This window comes from Ahaetulla prasina, chromosome 4 (genome assembly GCF_028640845.1).
Source record: "Ahaetulla prasina isolate Xishuangbanna chromosome 4, ASM2864084v1, whole genome shotgun sequence".
Lineage (NCBI taxonomy): Eukaryota > Metazoa > Chordata > Lepidosauria > Squamata > Colubridae > Ahaetulla > Ahaetulla prasina.
This window is the reverse complement of record NC_080542.1, coordinates 15,721,558-15,743,716: the sequence shown is the minus strand read 5'-3', so window position 1 is coordinate 15,743,716 and position 22,159 is coordinate 15,721,558. Positions and strand designations below refer to the sequence as shown.

At 41.0% G+C, this 22,159-nt stretch overlaps 1 protein-coding gene across 1 annotated transcript; it reads left to right on the top strand.

Annotated features, from left to right (window-relative positions):
• The first annotated feature begins 1,455 nt into the window (after window positions 1-1,455).
• Window positions 1,456-21,410, top strand: LOC131198004 (vomeronasal type-2 receptor 26-like). The gene is made up of 6 exons (XM_058182513.1): window positions 1,456-1,640; window positions 3,232-3,517; window positions 3,942-4,793; window positions 18,476-18,703; window positions 20,293-20,419; window positions 20,512-21,410. Exons 1-6 carry the CDS (start codon window positions 1,456-1,458, stop codon window positions 21,408-21,410), a joined length of 2,577 nt encoding a protein of 858 aa, XP_058038496.1.
• The last annotated feature ends 749 nt before the right edge of the window (window positions 21,411-22,159 follow it).

The window sequence follows — 22,159 nt, the reverse complement described above, 5'->3', positions numbered from 1 at the left end:
TCATTGTATTCCAGTTTCTAAAAGAGTTAAATAAACTGTAGTCTGATTGCTATATTATTCAATTTTAAAATTAAAAATATGGTTTGAGTTTATACCAAAGCTTAAATTTTAAATTTCCGCCATTTATAGAATATGTTATTTTAATTTCGTTTTAATTTGTATATTGTACTGTTTTTAATCTGGCTGTACACCGCCCTGAGTCCTTCGGGAGAAGGGCGGTATAAAAATCTAAATAATAAAATAAATAATAAATAATAAATAAGCTGTATTTTCCTTTGTTCTGGGCTAACAAACCAATTCCCACTAAGCTATATCCTTATCATGCTGCTGTCTGTTTCCCAATATAGTTTTCATAAATTAGCATCATATAGCATTATATGCCAATCTGAAACACTCTGAATTCAACCACATGGCCACTAAGAAGTACAATAAACATATACATTTGTGAAGAATGCATGAATCTAATTGAAATGGAATGGAGTAGAGAGTGGAGAATAGTATAGTGTAGTGGAAGAGTAGGCCTCTGGTGGCTCAACAGACTAAAGCAGTCTGTTATTAACACAGCTGCTTGCAATTACTGCAAGTTCAACTCCCACCAGGCCCAAAGTTGACTCAGCCTTCCATCCTTTATAAGGTAGGTAAAATGAGGACCCAGATTGTTGGGGGCAATAAAAGTTGACTTTGTATATAATATACAAATGGATGAAGACTATTGCTTAACACAATGTAAGCCGCCCTGAGTCTTCGGAGAAGGGCAGGATATAAATTCAAATTTAAAAAAAATAATAAAAAAATAAATAAGGTAAAGTGAGTAAAGTAAAGTAGGATAGAATAGCATAGCATAGCATAGCATAGCATAGCATAGCATAGCATAGCATAGCATAGCATAGCATAGCATAGCATAGCATAGCATAGCATAGCATAAAATGGAATGGAATGGAATGGAATGGAATGGAACGGAACGGAACGGAACGGAACAGAACAGAACAGATCTACAATAGCTATAATCAATACCTATAGATATGCCCATTATTATCTCTATTTTGGTTTATAGATTTTAAGATATGATTTTTATCTTGTAGCTCATTCTTTTTTGCCTCAGGAGGCTGTCAGATGTTTTGAAGATGTTTACATCAGTGACAGTGTCACTATTGTTATGGAATTAGCCTGTTTGTCTCTTCCAGATCCTATGGGTCTCCATGGAAAAAGGAGGAGCTGCCCCTGAAGGATGTTATTTATTGTTCTCATGATAATCCATCCCATGGATGGAAGCCCCAAAGCTTTGTCAGTTGATTTGATAGTATGTTACACTGTCTATTTCTCTATGAAAAACATCTCAAGAAGACAAGTCAGTCTGATCTACTTCAAAGATCTTGTTGCAGACAGAGACATGTGTACAGAAAAAGAAGACACTCATGGAAGATGTTAGCATTCATGCAGTTACTCTTAATAGTAATGCCTCAAGTGGTTTGTAAGGATCCTAGTCTTCAGTGTGATTTTGATGAGCTTCCTCCTATTCATCACATCTATCACCAGCTTGGAGAGATTAACATTGCTGGCATTATTTCTGTATTTTTTACATTTTCTAAACCCATTGATTTCCGTCAACATCCTTCTCAGGGGTTTCATGATGGACTTATGTAAGTACAACATCATTTCATTATCAAGTTCTGGACATTGCTGTTTTAGAATAGATTAGATTAGATTAGATTAGATTAGATTAGATTAGATTAGATTAGATTAGATTAGAATAGAATAGAATAGAATAGAATAGAATAGAATAGAATAGAATAGAATTTTTTATTGGCCAAGTGTGATTGGACACACAAGGAATTTGTCTTGGTGCATATGCTCTCAGTGTACATAAAAGAAAAGATACGTTCATCAAGGTACAACATTTACAACACAAATGATGGTCAATATATCAATATAAATCATAAGGATTGCCAGCAACAAAGTTATAGTCATACAGTCATAAGTGGAAAGAGATTGGTGATGGGAACGATGAGAAGATTAATAGTAGTGCAGATTTAGTAAATAGTTTGACAGTGTTGAAGGAATTATTTGTTTAGCAGAGTGATGGCCTTCGGGAAAAAACTGTTCTTGTGTCTAGTTGTTCTGGTGTGCAGTGCTCTATAGGGTCGTTTTGAGGGTAGGAGTTGAAACAGTTTATGTCCTGGATGTGAGGGATCTGTAAATATTTTCATGGCCCTCTTCTTGATTCATGCAGTATACAGGTCCTCAATGGAAGGCAGGTTGGTAGCAATTATTTTAAATCACATGTTAAATCACATGTTAAATCACATGTTAAATCACATGATGCTTCAAGTTTTTTCCTTTAATGGCAAAAATAAAAAAGAAGCATCTTAAACAAAATGCTGGATTTATGAAGTTGTATTTTATTTTACTTTCCATGTACAGTTGAAAAAGATCCAAATCTACATTTATATAAAAAGAACCATCTATATATACAGTATATAAATATAGAGGGATTTAATTTATGAAGCCAGTAATGGAAATAGCACTTAGATGTATATACAGCACTCTCTGAGCAGTTTACAACATCAGCATATATTCCAAATCAATTTAGGTCCTCATTTAACTGAAAAATAGAAGAATGAGTAAACCTTGTGCTTGTCGGGATCAAATTCCTGGCAATGGGCAGAATTAGCCTGCAAAATTGCATTCCAATCACTGTGCCACCATGGTCAGTTTTTTTTTTTTTGGTGGCTCAACAGACTAAGTCTGTTTGTTATTAACACAGTTGCTTGCAATTACTGCAGGTTCAAGTCCCACCAGGCCCAAGGTTGACTCAGCCTTCCATCCTTTATAAGGTAGGTAAAATGAGGACCCAGATTGTTGGGGGCAATAAAAGTTGACTGTATATAATATACAAATGGATGAAGACTATTGTTTAACACAATGTAAGCCGCCCTGAGTCTTTGGAGAAGGGCGGGATATAAATTCAAAATAAAAAAAAGAAAGAAAGAAATAATGCTTCCAATTTTAAGCCAGTATTTGTTTTGTATTTGTTCCTGGGAAGGTATATATGCGCTAGTATTTTGCTTTGCATTTTCCAGGATCTTAAATGAATAATAATAATAATAATAATACTGTACTGAAACGTATTCCACAAAATGTGTTACTGAAAGATTAAGTGTCATAAAGTGTCATAATGAGAAGTAAACAACTTTTACTGCATTTTTAATTTTGATTCTTCTGGTTTTACAGAATATTTTTTCAGAATTACCAGCATATCCTGGCCTTAGTGTTTACTGTAAAACAAATCAATGAAAATCCCCAGATTCTATCCAATGTCACTCTGGGCTTCCACATTTTTAACAGCCATTTTAGTCCAAGTTGGACTTACTTCGCCTCAATGTTGCTGCCTTTCACTCAGAGTATATTCATTCCTAACTACAAGTGTGGGCTCCCAAAAACTTTGGCTACAGTCATTGGGGCACCTGACATCACTCTTCACATGGCAACTGTACTGTGCATCTATAAAGTTCCTCAGGTAAGATGTACTGAATATATACATTATCCTTCTGCCATAACTCCCCAGACATCTGAATGCTTTTGTTTGCAAAAAGAAGTGAACTTTCAAATTCCTAGTTATTATCTTTTGCTTGGTAGGATCACCTCAGCTACATGAATAATTGTAACCCTGAACAGATGGTGGATATATTTGGCATAACAAATCGTTACCCAATTCTAGACATTGAACTAAGGTTCAAATCTGAAATATTCACAATGAGACCAGTTCCAGGAAAAAAGTATTTACTGATGCCTTAGGAATAACATCTTGGATGATATTTCAGAATAAACATAACTAGTATTTCATTACATAAACTCAAAGGCAATCAAAGACTGAAATGAATATTCACATTTTCAAAGGCTCACACAGACCTTTGGAATTGCATATGTTTATCTTTCTGCAGTTGACCTATGGCTCTGCTCCAGTCATGGATAAAGAGACTCAAGCAGTTTTCTTCCAACAAATGTTTCCAAATGAATCCCACCAACGTAAGGGCCTCCTGCAGCTATTGCTGCATTTTAGATGGATCTGGATTGGAATTCTTGTAGTGAAGGATGAAAAAGGAGAGAACTTTCTTCAGGAGGTACTCCCCACATTTTCTGAGCATGGCATCTGCACTGAATTCATAGCAGAGTTACCAAATGTAGCTTTTTATAGTGATTTTATTGATACTATGGAGGAAGGATTGCATATATACCATGTTCTCATGAACAGCACGGCCAGTGTGATAATCTTATATGGTGAAATTCAGTCCTTATCAGTTCTGAGAACTTTCCTCCAGTTTTCTGAAGTGGAGGATATACCAAAGAAGAATAAGATTTGGCTTATAACTGCTCAGACAGATTACACTTCCATGTCTGTTCATAAATCGTGTACTATCAGTTTCCTACATGGTGCTTTATCCTTTGCAGTTCACACAAAGGAAGTCCCAGAATTCCAGGAATTTCTTCAGAACTTAAATCCAAACAACAACCAACACGATCATTTTCGGAAAGATTTTTGGGAACAGGCATTTGATTGTTTCTTTGCAAACTCAAAAATGAAGAAGCCTGAGAAGAAATGTACTGGACAAGAGAGGCTTGAGACCCTTCCGACATCTGTGTTTGAAACACGGATGAGTGGACAGAGTTACAATATTTACAATGCAGTCCACGTTGTGGCACATGCTTTGCAATCTTTGTATTTATCCAAATCCAGGAAAAAAACAATAAAGAAAGAAGGAAGGAAACAGTTTCACAGTCAAGTGTGGTGGGAGGTAAGTCGGTAATTAGAGTGCAGAAACCACCATATCTGTAGCTGCAACATCTGTCAGTAAACTGTAGCAAACAATATTCTCTAGGGATATTGACATTAAGTCCGAAAGCTGTACAATTTAATTGAAAAAATAACTGAAATCTTTTACGATGAAGAATAACAATAAACATATACAATAAACATATACTATAAATTGTTTAATAAGTGTGCACACCTTACTGTAAGTGGGGATATGGCTGTGTTCCAATTAATCAATCACATTCAAACTTATTGAAAACTATTTGTCTGAAATTTACTCAGTTGCCTCTTACAGCAAAAGCCGTGATCTGTGAAGAGCATAAAAAACATCAAAGAGATATCATTGTAGGATAGTATCAGTCATAAGAAGGGTAAAAAATAATATCTAACATACTGGATATATCATAGAACATAGTGAAGGCAACTATCAACAGGTGGAGAAAATATGGCACAACAATGCCATTACCAAGAGTTAGATGTTCCCCCCAAAATTAATGGGGTGGGGGGAAACCCAGAAGAAAACTGGTCCAAGAGGCTGCCAAGATGCTTACAGAAACATTATAGGAGCTGCAGGAATTTCTGGCAAGTACTGATTGTGTCTTATAAGTGAGGTGGAGAGGACTTCCAAATCAGCAAAAGAATGGATTCACGAGAAGAAGAAGAACATTTTGACATGGCCAAGATAGACTTTAGATTGGAATCTAATTAAACATCTGTGGGCTGACCTGAAGAAGACAATGCCCAGGAGATGCTCTTTCAATATGATGCCTTTGCCATATGAAAGATTTGGACTGCTTTGGCAAGGAAAAGTGAGCATAAATTGCCAAGATAAGATGTGCCATGCTGATAGGTTCTTACCTCAAAAAACTGAATCCTGTCATAAAATCAAAAGGTGCTTCAACAAAATATTAGTTTAACAGTGTGCACATTTATGCAACCACATTATTATACATGATTATTTTTATTTCTCCCCCCAAAAGGTGTTCAGTTTCAGTTCAAGTGAAAAACAACAACTAAATTGTACAGTTTATATATTATATGAAAGGTGGAAAAAATTCAGAAGTGATTTATCTTAGTCTGATTTAGATAGATAGATAGATAGATAGAGATAGATAGATAGATAGATAGAGAGAGAGAGAGAGAGAGAGAGAGAGAGAGAGAGAGAGAGATCAGGGCATGGTGGTTCAGTGGCTAAGACGCTGAGTTTGTCAATCGAAAGGTCAGCAGTTCAGCTGTTTGAATCCTTAGTCCCACATAATGGGTTGAGCTCCCGTTATTTGTCCCAGCTTCTGCCAACCTAGCAGTTCGAAAGCATGTAAAAATGCAAGTAGAAAAATAGGGACCACCTTTGGTGGGAAGGTAACAGTGTTCCATGCACCTTTGGTGTTGAGTCATGCCGGCCACAGGACCACAGAGATGTCTTTGGACAGTGCTGGCTCTTTGCCTTTGAAAATGAGATGCACCACCCCTTAGAGTTGTTTTCTAAAATTATTGTCTAAATTAATTTAGATTGATTTTACTTTCTAAAAGTTAATCTGTCTTCCATTTTACTGTACATTTTATAGGTAGTCCTTACTTAATGATTGTAATTGAGGTCTGAATTTCCATTGTCAAGTGATGCAGTTATAAGTGTGATGTTTCTTGCCCACGCATCTTAACAACAGTAGTTGGCGAAGACTCCAGTTAGCATTGTTAAGTGATAACTGCACAGGATTTTCCTTCTAGCTTCCCCATTAACTTTACTTGCGGAAAGCCAGCAAGGAAGGTTGCAAATCATAACCATGTAAATATAGGAGGTAACAACAGTCACCAATCAGGGACAGTTGCCAAGATCCAGGATTGTGATCATATGACCACAAGGAAGCCATATGTGCCACTCATTCTACATCATTGCCATTTCAAATGGTTATTATACAAGCATCACTTGTATTTATGTGTTGCTCTGCTGTCTCGTTTACAGAGACCCCCAAATGTTGACTGAGAAACCAATACTATTTAGGTCAGGACTAATTTTATGAACTATAGTAACAGAATCCTACTAGTCTAAGTGTCCTTAGCCCTCCCTCATATTCTCTTTGTTTGATGTGGGTGTGACTGAAATGTTTTCTCTAGTTATAGTTCTTGGTCCAGACTCCAGTTCTTATTTGACTGTTGCCTCAATAGTGGCTCTCCATCCTATCCTTCAAGACCATTCCTATTAGCTCTAAAGATGGAGGGAGGTTGATTTCCTTAGTCTCTTGTTAGCAAGTCAGGCATTGGAATATCGGACATTGTAGCTCTGATTCTTATGGGAGTCATGATGAATGCATATGACTTCTCTATGTGACATGATCTTGAGCCCATCTAGGTCAATGGGTCAACTCGATATGCCTTATGACCATTTTTTTCTCAATTTTCAATATAAGATTACATATTTAAAAATGTAAGACAAGAACAAGATAAAAATAACACTGAAAAAGTATGTCTTACTGTGTGTATGTGTGGTGTGTATACATACATACACATATACCTTTTAAGTTATTGTATTTATATAGAATAGAATAGAATTTTTATTGGCCAAGTGTGATTGGACACACAAGGAATTTGTCTTGGTGCATATGCTCTCAGTGTACATAAAAGAAAAGGTGCTTCAACAAAATATTAGTTTAACAGTGTGCACATTTATGCAACCACATTATTATACATGATTATTTTTATTTCTCCCCCAAAAAAGTGTTCAGTTTCAGTTCAAGTGAAAAACAACAAACTAAATTGTACAGTTTATATATTATATGAAAGGTGGAAAAAATTCAGAAGTGATTTATCTTAGTCTGATTTAGAGAGAGAGAGAGAGAGAGAGAGAGAGAGAAAGCAGGGCAGGGTGGCTCAGTGGCTAAGACGCTGAGTTTGTCAATCGAAAGGTCAGCAGTTCAGCTGTTTGAATCCTTAGTCCCACATAATGGGTTGAGCTCCCATTATTTGTCCCAGCTTCTGCCAACCTAGCAGTTCGAAAGCATGTAAAAATGCAAGTAGAAAAATAGGGACCACCTTTGGTGGGAAGGTAACAGTGTTCCATGCGCCTTTGGTGTTGAGTCATGCCGGCCACATGACCACAGAGATGTCTTTGGAAAGTGCTGGCTCTTTGCCTTTGAAAATGAGATGCACCACCCCTTAGTGTTGTTTTCTAAAATTATTGTCTAGATTAATTTAGACTGATTTTACTTTCTAAAAGTTAATCTGTCTTCCATTTTACTGTACATTTTATAGGTAGTCCTTACTTAATGATTGTAATTGAGGTCTGAATTTCCATTGTCAAATGATGCAGTTATAAGTGTGATGTTTCTTGCCCATGCATCTTAACAACAGTAGTTGGCGAAGACTCCAGTTACCATTGTTAAGTGATAACTGCACAGGATTTTCCTTCTAGCTTCCCCATTAACTTTGCTTGCGGAAAGCCAGCAAGGAAGGTTGCAAATCATAACCATGTAAATATAGGAGGTAACAACAGTCACCAATCAGGGACAGTTGCCAAGATCCAGGATTGTGATCATATGACCACAAGGAAGCCATATGTACCACTCATTCTACATCATTGCCATTTCAAATGGTTATTATACAAGCATCACTTGTATTTATGTGTTGCTCTGCTGTCTCCTTTACAGAGACCCCCAAATGTTGACTGAGAAACCAATACCATTTAGGTCAGGACTAATTTTATGAACTAAAGTAACAGAATCCTACCAGTCTAAGTGTCCTTAGCCCTCCCTCATATTCTCTTTGTTTGATGTGGGTGTGACTGAAATGTTTTCTCTAGTTATAGTTCTTGGTCCAGACTCCAGTTCTTATTTGACAGTTGCCTCGATAGTGGCTCTCCATCCTATCCTTCAAGACCATTCCTATTAGCTCTAAAGATGGAGGGAGGTTGATTTCCTTAGTCTCTTGTTAGCAAGTCAGGCATTGGAATATCAGACATTGTAGCTCTGGTTCTTATGGGAGTCATGATGAATGCATATGACTTCTCTATGTGACATGATCTTGAGCCCATCTAGGTCAATGGGTCAACTCGATATGCCTTATGACCATTTTTCTCTCAATTTTCAATATAAGATTACATATTTAAAAATGTAAGACAAGAACAAGATAAAAATAACACTGAAAAAGTATGTCTTACTGTGTGTATGTGTGGTGTGTATACATACATACACATATACCTTTTAAGTTATTGTATTTATATAGAATAGAATAGAATTTTTTATTGGCCAAGTGTGATTGGACACACAAGGAATTTGTCTTGGTGCATATGCTCTCAGTGTACATAAAAGAAAAGATACGTTCATCAAGGTACAACATTTACAACACAAATGATGGTCAATATATCAATATAAATCATAAGGATTGCCAGCAACAAGTTATAGTCATACAGTCATAAGTGGAAAGAGATTGGTGATGGGAACTATGAAACGATTAATAGTAGTGCAGATTCAGTAAATAGTCTGACAGTGTTGAGGGAATTATTTGTTTAGCAGAGTGATGGCCTTCGGGAAAAAACTGTTCTTGTGTCTAGTTGTTCTGGTGTGCAGTGCTCTATAGCGTCGTTTTGAGGGTAGGAGTTGAAACAGTTTATGTCCAGGATGCGAGGGATCTGCAAATATTTTCACGGCCCTCTTCTTGATTCGTGCAGTATACAGGTCCTCAATGGAAGGCAAGTTGGTAGCAATTATTTTTTCTGCAGTTCTAATTATCCTCTGAAGTCTGTGTTTTTCTTGTTGGGTTGCAGAACCGAACCAGACAGTTATAGAGGTGCAAATGACAGACTCAATAATTCCTCTGTAGAATTGGATCAGCAGCTCCTTGGGCAGTTTGAGCTTACTGAGTTGGCGCAGAAAGAACATTCTTTGTTGTCCTTTTTAATGATGTTTTGATGTTAGCTGTCCATTTGAGATCTTGCGATATGATAGAACCCAGAAATTTGAAGGTTTCTACTGTTGATACTGTGTTGTCAAGTATTGTGAGAGGTGGAAGTATGGAAGGGTTTTTCCTAAAGTCTACCACCATTTCTACGGTTTTGAGTGTGTTCAGTTCCAGATTGTTTTGGTTGCACCACAAGGCTAGTCGCTCTCTCGTCTATATGCGGATTCGTCATTGTCTCGAATGAGACCAATCACTGTTGTGTCATCTGCGAACTTCAGTAGCTTAACAGATGGATCATTGGAGATGCAGTCATTGGTATACAGAGAGAAGAGAAGTGGGGAGAGCACACAGCCTTGGGGGCCCCCTGTGCTAATTGTACAGGTATTTGATGTGATCTTGCTTAGCTTCACCTGCTGCTTCCTGTTTGTTAGGAAGCTTGTGATCCACTTACAAGCCTGTTCCGGTACCTGTAGCTGGTTTAGCTTAGTTAGAAGAATGTCTGGAATGATGGTATTGAATGCTGAACTAAAGTCTACAAAAAGGACCCTTGCATAGGTCTTTGGAGACTCAAGATGTTGTAGGATGTAGTGCAGAGCCATATTAACAGCATCATCTGTTGATCTATTTGCTCGGTATGCCGATTGCAAGGGGTTTAACAGCGGATCCGTGATGGTTTTCAGGTAGGAAAGCACTAGCCTTTCAAAGGTTTTCATGACTACAGATGTTAAAGCAACTGGTCTGTAGTCATTCAGTTCCTTGATGGTGGGCTTCTTCAGCACTGGGATGATGGTAGAGCATTTGAAGCAAGAAGGAACATAACACATCTCTAGTGATTTATTGAAAATATGGGTGAAGATGGGGGCCAATTGGTCAGCACAGACCTTTAAGCAAGAAGGAGTTATCTTGTCTGGGCCTGGAGCTTTTCCTGGCTTTTGTCTGTGAAATAGGTCCTGCACTTCCTTTTCTGTGATCACTAGGGGTTGTGAACCCAATGAAATGGGGTCAGTTGTAGGAGGCTTGGCTGTTGATGGTGTGTCTGAGATGGGGGTTGTGGAGATAGGTGGCTGTAGTTTCCTTTCAAACCTGCAGTAAAACTCATTCAGGTCATCTGCCAGTTGTTGATTACCTTCAGCCTGGGAAGGAGGTTTGCCATAGCCGGTGATATTTTTAAGAGTTTTCCACATGTTTGCTGGTTCATTTGCTGAAAACTGATTCTTTAGCTTTTCAGAGTAGCTTCTTTTTGCTGCTCTTATCTCCCTTGTTAGTGCATTTCTGGCCTGATTGTACAGCATTTTATCACCTTTTCTGTAGGCTTCCTCTTTGGAATGTCGTAGCTGCTTAAGTTTAGGTGTAAACCAAGGTTTGTTGTTACTGTGTATTCGCAAGTTCCTTGTAGGTACACATAGGTCTTCACAGAAGCTGACATATGATAGAATAGAATAGAATAGAATTTTATTGGCCAAGTGTGATTGGACACACAAGGAATTTGTCTTGGTGCATATGCTCTCAGTGTACATAAAAGAAAAGATACGTTCATCAAGGTACAACATTTACAACACAATTGATGATCAATATATCAATATAAATCATAAGGATTGCCAGCAACAAGTTATAGTCATACAGTCATAAGTGGAAAGAGATTGGTGATGGGAACTATGAAACGATTAATAGTAGTGCAGATTCAGTAAATAGTCTGACAGTGTTGAGGGAATTATTTGTTTAGCAGAGTGATGGCCTTCGGGAAAAACTGTTCTTGTGTCTAGTTGTTCTGGTGTGCAGTGCTCTATAGCGTCGCTTTGAGGGTAGGAGTTGAAACAGTTTATGTCCAGGATGATCTGCAAATATTTTCACGGCTCTTCTTGATTCGTGCAGTATACAGGTCCTCAATGGAAGGCAGGTTGGTAGCAATTTTTTTTCTGCAGTTCTAATTATCCTCTGAAGTCTGTGTTTTTCTTGTTGGGTTGCAGAACCGAACCAGACAGTTATAGAGGTGCAAATGACAGACTCAATAATTCCTCTGTAGAACTGGATCAGCAGCTCCTTGGGCAGTTTGAGCTTACTGAGTTGGCGCAGAAAGAACATTCTTTGTTGTCCTTTTTTAATGATGTTTTTGATGTTAGCTGTCCATTTGAGATCTTGCGATATGATAGAACCCAGAAATTTGAAGGTTTCTACTGTTGATACTGTGTTGTCAAGTATTGTGAGAGGTGGAAGTATGGAAGGGTTTTTCCTAAAATCTACCACCATTTCTACGGTTTTGAGTGTGTTCAGTTCCAGATTGTTTTGGTTGCACCACAAGGCTAGTCGTTCGACCTCTCGTCTATATGCGGATTCGTCATTGTCTCGAATGAGACCAATCACTGTTGTGTCATCTGCGAACTTCAGTAGCTTAACAAATGGATCATTGATGTTACAGTATCTGTGAGTTCATCCAGGTCTGCAGAGGTATCTTTAAAAATATTCCAATCAGTGCAGTCAAAACATGCCTGTAGCTTTAATTCTGATTCCTCCATCCAGGTTTTCACTGATTTAATTATTGGTTTTATGGTTTTAAGTCTTTGCCTGTAAGCAGGTACAAGGTGAATCATGCAATGATCAGAGTGTCCTACAGCTGCACGTGGTAAAGACCGATAGGCATCTTTTAGTGTTGTGTAGCAGTGGTCTAGAGTATTCTTGCCTCTGGTGGGACAATTGACATGCTGAAAGTATTTTGGTAGTTCTTTCCTTAAGTTTGCCTTGTTTAGATCTCCCAAAACAATAGCCAGTGAATCCGGGTGTTTGGCTTCAGCCTCCATGATTTGGTCAGCTAGAGTTCGTAATGCCTTGTTTACACAGGCTTGTGGTGGGACATAAACAGCAATTATTTATTTATTATTTATTTTATTTATTTATTATTTAAATTTGTATACCGCCCTTCTCCTGAAGGACTCAGGGCGGTTCACAGCCAGGTAAAAATACAATACCATAAATACAAATTAAAATACAATTAAAAAACTTATTAAAATTGGCCAGGATTAAAATTTGGAGCTAAAAACCCATTAAAACCCATTAAAACACTAACCCAGTCCAGCGCAGATGAATAAGTAGGTTTTAAGCTCGCGGCGAAAGGTTCGGAGGTCCGGAAGTTGACGAAGTCCTGGGGGGAGTTCGTTCCAGAGGGCGGGGGCCCCCACAGAGAAGGCCCTTCCTGGGCGCCAGACGACACTGTCGCTACCGACGGCACCCTGAGGAGCCCCTCTCTGTGAGAGCGCACGGGTCGGTGAGAGGTATTAGGTAGCAGCAGGCGGTCCCGTAAGTATCCCGGCCCTATGCCATGGAGCGCTTTAAAGACATTCACCAACACCTTGAAGCGCACCCGGAAGGCCACAGGTAGCCAGTGCAGCCGGCGCAGGATAGGTGTCACTGGGAGCCACGAGGGCTCCTCAATCACCCGCAGCTGCATTCTGGACTAACTGTAGCCTCCGGATGCCCCTCAAGGGAGCCCCATGTAGAGAGCATTGCAGTAGTCCAGACGAGACGTCAGAAGGGCGTGAGTGACTGTGCACAAGGCATCCCGGTCTAGAAAGGCGCAACTGGCGCACCAGGCGAACCTGGTGGAAAGCTCTCCTGGAGCGGCCGTCAAATGGTCTTCAAAAGACAGCCGTTCATCCAGGAGAACGCCCAAATTGCGCACCTCTCCATCGGGCCTAATGACTCGCTCCGGACAGCCAGCCGCGGACTCAGCTGACTGTACCGGCATGCCGGCATCCACAGCCACTCCGTCTTGGAGGGATTGAGCTTGAGCCTGTTCTCCCCATCCAGACCCGACGGCCTCCAGACACCGGGACAGCACTTCAATGGCTTCATTGGGGTGGCCCGGTGTGGAAAAGTACAGCTGGGTGTCATCAGCGTACAGCTGGTACCTCACACCGGAGCCACTGATGATCTCACCCAGCGGCTTCATATAGATGTTGAACAAAGGCGAGAGAATCGGCCCTGCGGCACCCCACAAGTGAGGCGCGCGAGGTGACCTCTGCCCGTCAACACCATCTGCGACCGGTCGGAGAGATAGGAGGAGAACCACCGATAAACAGTGCCTCCCACTCCCAATCCCCCCAACCGGCGCAGCAGGATACCATGGTCGATGGTATCGAAAGCCGCTGAGAGGTCTAATAGGACCAGGGCAGAGGAATAACCCCTATCCCTGGCCCTCCAGAGATCATCCACCAACGCGACCAAAGCCGTCTCAGTGCTGTAACCGGGCCGGAAGCCGGACTGGAATGGGTCCAGATAGACAGTTTCCTCCAGGTGAAGGGGAAACTGATATGCCACCATACTCTCTACAACCTTCGCGCGGCGGGTTGGAGACTGGACGATAATTACCTAAAACAGCCGGGTCCAAGGAAGGCTTCTTGAGGAGGGGCCTCACCACCGCCTCTTTCAAGGCGGCCGGAAAGATTCCCTCCAACAAAGTTTTTAGTTTTTAGTTTTAGTTTTATTAGATTTTTATACCGCCCTTCTCCCGAAGGACTCAGGGCGGTGTACAGCCGAAATAAAATACAGAGTATATACAATTAAAAGAAATTAAAAGAAACTATTAATAAATGGCCGATAATTTAAAAATTAAAAAATTTACAAATGTTTAAAATCTCTAAAACCCCAATTTAAAATCACTATTTATGCCAGAAGCATTCGTAATCCCCTGGAGCCAGCCTCGTGTCACCTCCTGAGTGGCCAGCACCAGCCAGGAGGGGCACGGGTCCAGTAAACATGTGGTGGCATTCAATCTACCCAGCAACCTGTCCATGTCCTCGGGAGTCACCGGGTCAAACTCATCCCACACAACATCACCAAGACCGCCCTCAGACGTCCCGTCCGAATCGCTGCAATCTTGGTCCAGACCGTCCTTCAGCTGAACGATTTTATCGTATAGATAACCGTTAAACTCCTCAGCACATCCCTGCAACGGGTCATCCCGCCTCCCCTGATGAAGGAGGAGCGGGTCACCAAACAGGGCAGCTGGGCGGTTATCTGCCGACGCAATGAGGGAGGAGGCGAACAACCCGCTTCCTCAGTGCCACTAGGTAGGTCCTAGTATAGGATCTAACTAGTGTCCGATCAGCCTCTGAACGGCTGGACCTCCAGGAACTCTCTAGGCGCCTTCTCCGCGTTTCATCTCTCAGCTCCTCGGAGAACCAAGGAGCCGGTTGGGATCTCGCCGGGTCAGAGGTCGCAGAGGCAAAGGCACACGGTTCAGCCCGCCGCAGCCCGTTCCCAGGCTGCAGCCAGTTCCTCTGCCGTGCCGTGAGCCAGACCTCAGGAAATGGCCCAAGCTCCGTCCGAACCTCTCTGGGTCCATCAGGCGTCTGGGACGGTACCAATGTAATGGTTCCGTCTCCCTGCGGTGTTGGGTAGCGGTCATAAAGTCCAGGCGAAGGAGAGAGTGATCTGACCATGACAAAGGTTCAATGACTATTTCCTTTAAGTCCAGATCTCGACCATTGACCAGAGACAAAAATCAGGTCCAGTGTGCCACCCCCGATGTGAGTGGGGCCATCCACTACTTGAGTCAGGTCCAAGGCCGTCATGGAAGCCAAGAACTCCCGAGCTACCGTCGATGACGAGCCAGCAGATGGCAGGTTAAAGTCCCCCATGACTAAAAGTCTGGGGTCTCCACCGCCACCCCGCAAGCACCTCTAGGAGCTCGGGCAGGGCAGCTGTCACGCAGCAAGGAGCCAGGCACACCAGCAAGCCCATCTGACATCTATGACCCCACCTCACAAAGAGGGATTCACACCGCCATCTGAGGTACAGTGGTCTCCCTCGGCTCTAGACTCTCTTTAATCACAACCGCCACCCTCCACCCCTACCCTGGGCCTCGGCTGATGGAATGCACGGAAACCCGTGGGCACATCTCAACCAGGGCACACCCCTTCATTGCCCAACCAGGTCTCCGTGCGCCTATAATATCCGCGGCACCCCTGAATTAGATCATGTATTAGGGGGCCTTATTGGCCACGGACCGTCGTTGCATAACATCAGACGAAGGCCCAGGCTCTGAGGGTCCTGACCATCCGGGAACGGGTAAAGTTAGATCGGGGCACGCGATCGCCTGCATACATCGAACGCGTGACCCCCATGTCGACACGATCCCCCTTCCGCCATATCTGCCCCTCCCACTTACCGTGCCAATAGACTCACCCTCACACAAAGGAACACCTCCCCCATAACCTCCGAACCCATTTGATAATCGCCACGAGCAAGCGCTGGAACTGGTTTCCCTCGACGGGCTACCCCATCACCCGCCCTACCCTCCCACCCCTTAAAATGCCTATCTAAAACCCCAAAGGCTCTTTCTTCTCGCATGCCACCTCTGTGGGTCCCAAGACCACATTGAGGCCGGCCCTTGGTAATGAGACGGGCCATTCCTGCGGCGGGGGCACCTCGCAGGCGCAAGAGTTCCTGTGCAGCGTAGCATAGAAAAGTACGAATCGGTGAGGTGCTAAGATGGTAACATCCCAGATGGTAAGACATTAAAAGATGGATCCTCCACGGATGTCCAGATGTCAAAGAGGACAAATAAAGCTGGAACCAGATGAAGATGATAAGCCTAAACAAACAGACCGGCAGCCTCCATGGTAAACCTATGGAGAATGTTTCTACGAAAGGTCTTAATAAAGGTAGAAATGACCGGCAGTCTGTCAATCTGGTCATAGTCCAAAGTCCAATCCAGTCAGTCAGTCAGTCCAGAAACCCGTGGGTAAAATACCTGGCGACCCAACCGATGGTCAAAAGTCCGGGGGAAGGCAAGCCATACAACAAGAGGCAAATGAACAAAGCACGATGTAAAGTGCCAGAAGTGCCAGAAGAGGGAGACAAACCATAGCCTTGCCTCCGGCCTCATCTCCGACCGCAGCCTCACCACGCCCGCCGCCGAAGGGGCCGCAGAACACTGGACACTGCTGGACAGGCGCCTCACGGCCCACAAGGCCCCGCCAGGCGCAACAAAGCGCCGATGGAGCAGGCGGGCCCATGGGCAAGACGGGCGGAATCCATGCCCCAGATAGAAGCGGGCGAAGTCCTATCGCCGCTGGAGTCGGCTGGGCGGGCGAAATCAAGGCCGAAAATCGAGGCCTGCAATCCATACAGGCAACAGCAGGCCTCCCTCGCCTCCCTCGCGTCCCCAAGATGGCCGCCACCAACCGGTCCGCCGCTCTTCCCTCGGCCCGCTCTCGGCTGCCGCACATCCGAGAAGGCCAGAAGACCTCTCCTGCGGCCGCCAAGCAGATGGCACAGCGTGCCGAAGGAAAAGAGCAGCCTGGTAGGTCATCCGGAGTCCTCCATTCGGGAAAAAGTACCCCACGCCGATCCGAGCTCCTCTAGAAAACTGCCATCCTCGCGCATGCGCAGAGCCTATTAGAAGAAATGAGGAAAATTCACGAGGCGAATAGTAAGGTTTGCAGTTGATAATTAGAGTCTCTAAATTGTTGTCACAGAATTTGTAAATTATGTTAAAATCTTGACACCAGGTTCTATTAATATATAGGCATAAGCCTCCTCCTTTCTTTTTACCAGATGTTTCTGGAATCCTGTCTGATCGTTCAATTTGAAATCCTGGAATGTTCAGGCTGCTATTTTCAATTGATTCATTTAACCAGGTTTCAGAGAAGCATAGGACTACTGAATTGCGAAAATCAGAATAGTATTTGTTTAAGAGGAGTATTTCATCCATCTTATTTGCAAGTGAGCATATATTTGTTAGGAAAATTGAAGGCAGAGGAGTTTTAATGCGACTTCTTAATCTGTTTAAGATCCCAGATCGTTTACCTCTTTTCCTTTGTTTCCGTCATTTGGTTTTTTTAGTAATCCATGGCTCCGTGGGAATTGCCTCCTCCTGTGTTAGAATCTTGTATATTTTTATCTGGCTGTGTGTATATCTATCTGTATGTATATCTATCTGTATGTATATTTTTATCTGGCTGTGAAGCACCCTGAGTCCCTAGGGAGATAGGGCGGTATAAAAATACGAAAAATAAAATAAAATAAAATAAATAAAGTTATTTTCAGTTACATTTTCTTTTATCTTATTATTTATCACGGTTGCACAATGGTTAGAATGCAGTATTGCAGGCTGGTTCTGCCCACTGGCAGGAGTTCAATCCTGACCTAGTGTCTGGGTGCTGATATTTTGCAAGTTGACACCTAGGTTGATTCAGTATCCTATCTTTCCAAGGTAATATGACAACCCAGATTGTTGGGGGGCAATATGTTGACTCTGTAAACTGCTTAGAGAGGGCTGTAAAAGCACTGTAAAGCGGTATATAAGTCTAAGTGCGATTGTTATTGATATCTTTCTTCTAGTCTGCTGGATGGTGTCTCAAATAATTCAAATCAAACTTCAGCATGGCTACAGCACCTTTAAGGCTCTTTAGAAATAAGAATAGTATTGAACTTTTTGTAGCCTTATACATCATTGTTTTTATTATATATTTATCAGAAGACATCTAGTTTAAGTAGCCTTCGCAATTAATATACAAAGTATTGGGTTTTATTTTATTTTTGCCTTTTTATATTGCAATTCTGTTAATTTTATTTCAGTAATCTGATATCTTACCTCTACTCCTATTTTAAGAATGACTGTTATGTTGTTTGTTTGATATTAGCCTACAAGTTTTTTAAATTTTCTTTCTTTAAAGAGGCATCCATATACCTTATATATTTTGAACATATGAATTATTTTTCCCTCCCTTTATCCTGTTCTCTCTTTGTCCCTTTCTCTGTGTTGCTGTATTTCAGATTCATTCCTTTCTCAAAAGTGTCATATTTAACAACAGTGTTGGTGAAATGATCTCCTTTGATAAAAATGGAGAATTTATTGGTGGATATGATATTATCAACTGGATCACATTCCCAAACCAGTCGTTTCTTAGGATCAAAGTTGGAATGGTAGATCCCACAGCTCCAGCAGACAAGTTCTTTAATATTTCTGTAGATTCCATCACATGGCCAGTAGGCTTTAACCAGGTTAGTTGTGTGAATCTAGATTCATCTGTTTTCATTTATATAATATAAAAAACATGATTACTAATGAAAGTCTCAGAGCATCATTCGTGAATAAAGTTTGTAGTAAGTAGAAAAGTCCTGGAGGGAAAAAAACACCATTATCTGTAAGAATGTTTACTTTTCTAATAGATGGTATAAAACACTGTACCCTTTATTTTGGTCCTGTTAATTATGGACCATGGTTTTAGAAGCAAGAGTTGAAGTCCAGTGTGCTACATTTCTGTTGACTTCAATTCCAGATGATGAAAAAAACCATCTTTAACTAACCACAGATTGTCTTTGGAGAGTGAGGATGATAGTTATGAAAGGCCATAGATGCCAATAAAAATAGGTATTGAATGAATTATTATTTAAGACTGAGTCTCTGTGAAAATGATGAAAGTGCCAGGGCATCATGTCTGAATAAGCCAAAGCCCACTGCAACTACATGCCAAAGCCCACTGCAACTACATAGCAAAAAAAGCTCTAAGAGTTGTAAACCTAATTTTGCGTAGCTTCTTTTCCAAAAACACCACACTACTAACCAGAGCATATAAAACATTTGCTAGACCAATTCTAGAATACAGCTCACCTGTTTGGAACCCTCACCACATCTCTGACATCAATACAATTGAACGTGTCCAGAAATATTTTACAAGAAGAGTTCTCCATTCCTCTGAAAACAACAAAATACCTTATCCCACCAGACTTGAAATCCTAGGCTTAGAAAACTTGGAACTCCGTCGCCTTCGACAAGACCTAAGTTTAGCTCACAGAATCATCTATTGTAATGTCCTTCCTGTCAAAGACTACTTCAGCTTTAATTGCAATAATACAAGGGCAACCAATAGATTTAAACTTAATGTAAACCGCTTTAATCTAGATTGCAGAAAATATGACTTCTGCAACAGAATCATCAGTGCTTGGAATACTTTACCTGACTCTGTGGTCTCTTCCCATAATCCTAACAGCTTTAACCAAAAACTTTCTACTATTGACCTCACCCCATTCCTAAGAGGACCATAAGGGGCGTGCATAAGCGCACAAACGTGCCTACCGTTCCTGTCCTATTGTTTTTCTTTTCTTCTTCCTATATATGTTTATATGTGTATATACTATATAATCTTTTTGTATGATGTTGTGACAAAATAAATAAATAAAATAAATAAATAAAATAAATAAGTTAAGTACAAATGTACTTAGGAACAAATTATCTGTACTTGGTATAGAATGTTGGCCCTCTGTTAATTATGGACAATGTTTTTTCATGTGTTTGAAGTAAAAGCTGAAAGCCAGTGTCCCAGATGTCATCAGTCTGGAAATTTCAAAATTCAGAGGCTGAGAAAACAATCTTTAACTAACCAGCACAGATATTGTCTTCAGAGAGTGGGAATGATAGTTATATAGATATTTAATGAATAATTATTTCAGACCAATTCCATCTTAAAATGATGTCATCACATTCTGCTTATTAATCCATTTTTGTTCTGTTGATTCCACAGTAACAGTATCTCTCCAAGCACTTCCTTTCTCCTCTGTATCTTAAAATATTCTTCTTGATTCATTGTTAGGCATTACCTCTATCTTTGTGTAATGATCCTTGTGGGACAGGATACAGCAAGGCCAAGAAAGAAGTGGAGTCATTTTGCTGCTATGATTGCCATCTGTGTCCAGAGGGGAAAATTTCAAAGGAGAAGGGTAGGAAATTTCCAAATATAATGGAACTAAGCAACAAGGGTACAACACTATCTATAATCAGCTATATCAATTCCACTGTGTTTTTTTTTCAGACAAGGATGACTGCTCTCCATGTCCAGAAGATCAATATCCAAATCCTGATAAAAATATGTGCATCCCAAAGCGGATCACTTTTTTGTCCTATGAAGAACCCTTGGGGATCAATCTGACTGTTCTTTCTCTTTGCTTTTCTTTGATGACAATTTTGGTAATAATAATCTTCATGAAACATAAAGATACTCCCATCGTCAAAGCCAACAACCAGAATCTCACTTATATACTCCTACTTTCCCTCCTCCTCTCTTTCCTTTGTGTCTTTCTATTTGTTGGGAGACCTAATAAGATTGTGTGTCTCCTTCGACAACTAGCTTTTGGCCTCATCTTTTCTGTGGCAGTTTCTTGTGTCCTGGCCAAAACCTTTGTTGTGGTTCTAGCATTCATGGCCACCAAACCTGGTTCCAAATTAAGGAAATGGGTCGGGGGAAGAATGATAAGTTTCATTCTTCTATCCTGCTCCCTTGTTCAAATATCTTTTTGTGCTACATGGCTGATAATTTCCCCACCATATCCGGATTCTGATACACAGTCAATGGCTGAAGAAGTCATCCTGGAGTGCAATGAAGACTCTGTCATGTTCTACTGTGTTTTGGGCTTTATGGGTTTTCTTGCTCTGCTTAGCTTCTCTGCTGCTTTTCTAGCTAGGAAGTTACCTGACAGCTTCAATGAAGCCAAATTCATCACCTTCAGCATGTTGGTCTTCTGCAGTGTTTGGCTGTGCTTTATTCCAACCTATCTAAGCACAAGGGGAAAATATATGCTGGCAGTGGAGATCTTTTCCATGATCTCCTCCAGTGCTGGATTATTGGTGTGCATCTTTTCCCCCAAGTGTTTTATCATTGTGATGAGACCTGAACTGAACAATAAACATCAGCTCATAAAAAGAAAATTTTAAGGATGATATTCTTTATTCCTCCATGTTCAGATTTTTCCCACTTGCACTTTTAAGCCAGAGAACAATCTGTAGTTAGGTTGACCTCCTGTGTTGCAATTGCTATCGTTCCCTGGAGATTTGGATAGGTCATAACTTTTTTTTTTCCTTCTGAAAAGCAATTACAAAATGGGGACCATAAAACAAGTTAATAATAGCACAAATTTATTTATTTTATTTATTTATTGTTTTGATTTGTATACCGCCCTTCTCCCAAAGGACTCAGGGTGGTTTACAGCCAGATAAAACAAGAATATAAAAATTAAGAACATTATTAAAAAGCTTATTCGATTTGGCTAACAGATAAAAGTAAGTAAAAACTGAAAACTTAAACTCCAATTAAAAACCCCATTTCAAATACTAGGCCAACCCTGCGCAACAGAACAAGAATGTCTTCAGCTCACGTCTAAAGGTCCGGAGGTCAGGGAGTTGACGTATCGCTGAGGGTAGCTCATTCCAGAGGGCAGGGGCCCCCACAGAGAAGGCCCTCCCACTGGGGGTCACCAGACAACATTGTCTAGCCAATGGAACCCTGAGGAGGCCCTCCCTATGGGAGCGCACTGGTCGATGGAAGGCATTTGGAAGCAGCAGGCAGTCTCGTAAGTAACCCGGTCTTATGCCATTTATCAATTTACGAATTGATTTATTGAGATATTTCAGTATGTGATAGACGTTTCTGACTAAATATATAGATTAAATGTGAATTATAAATC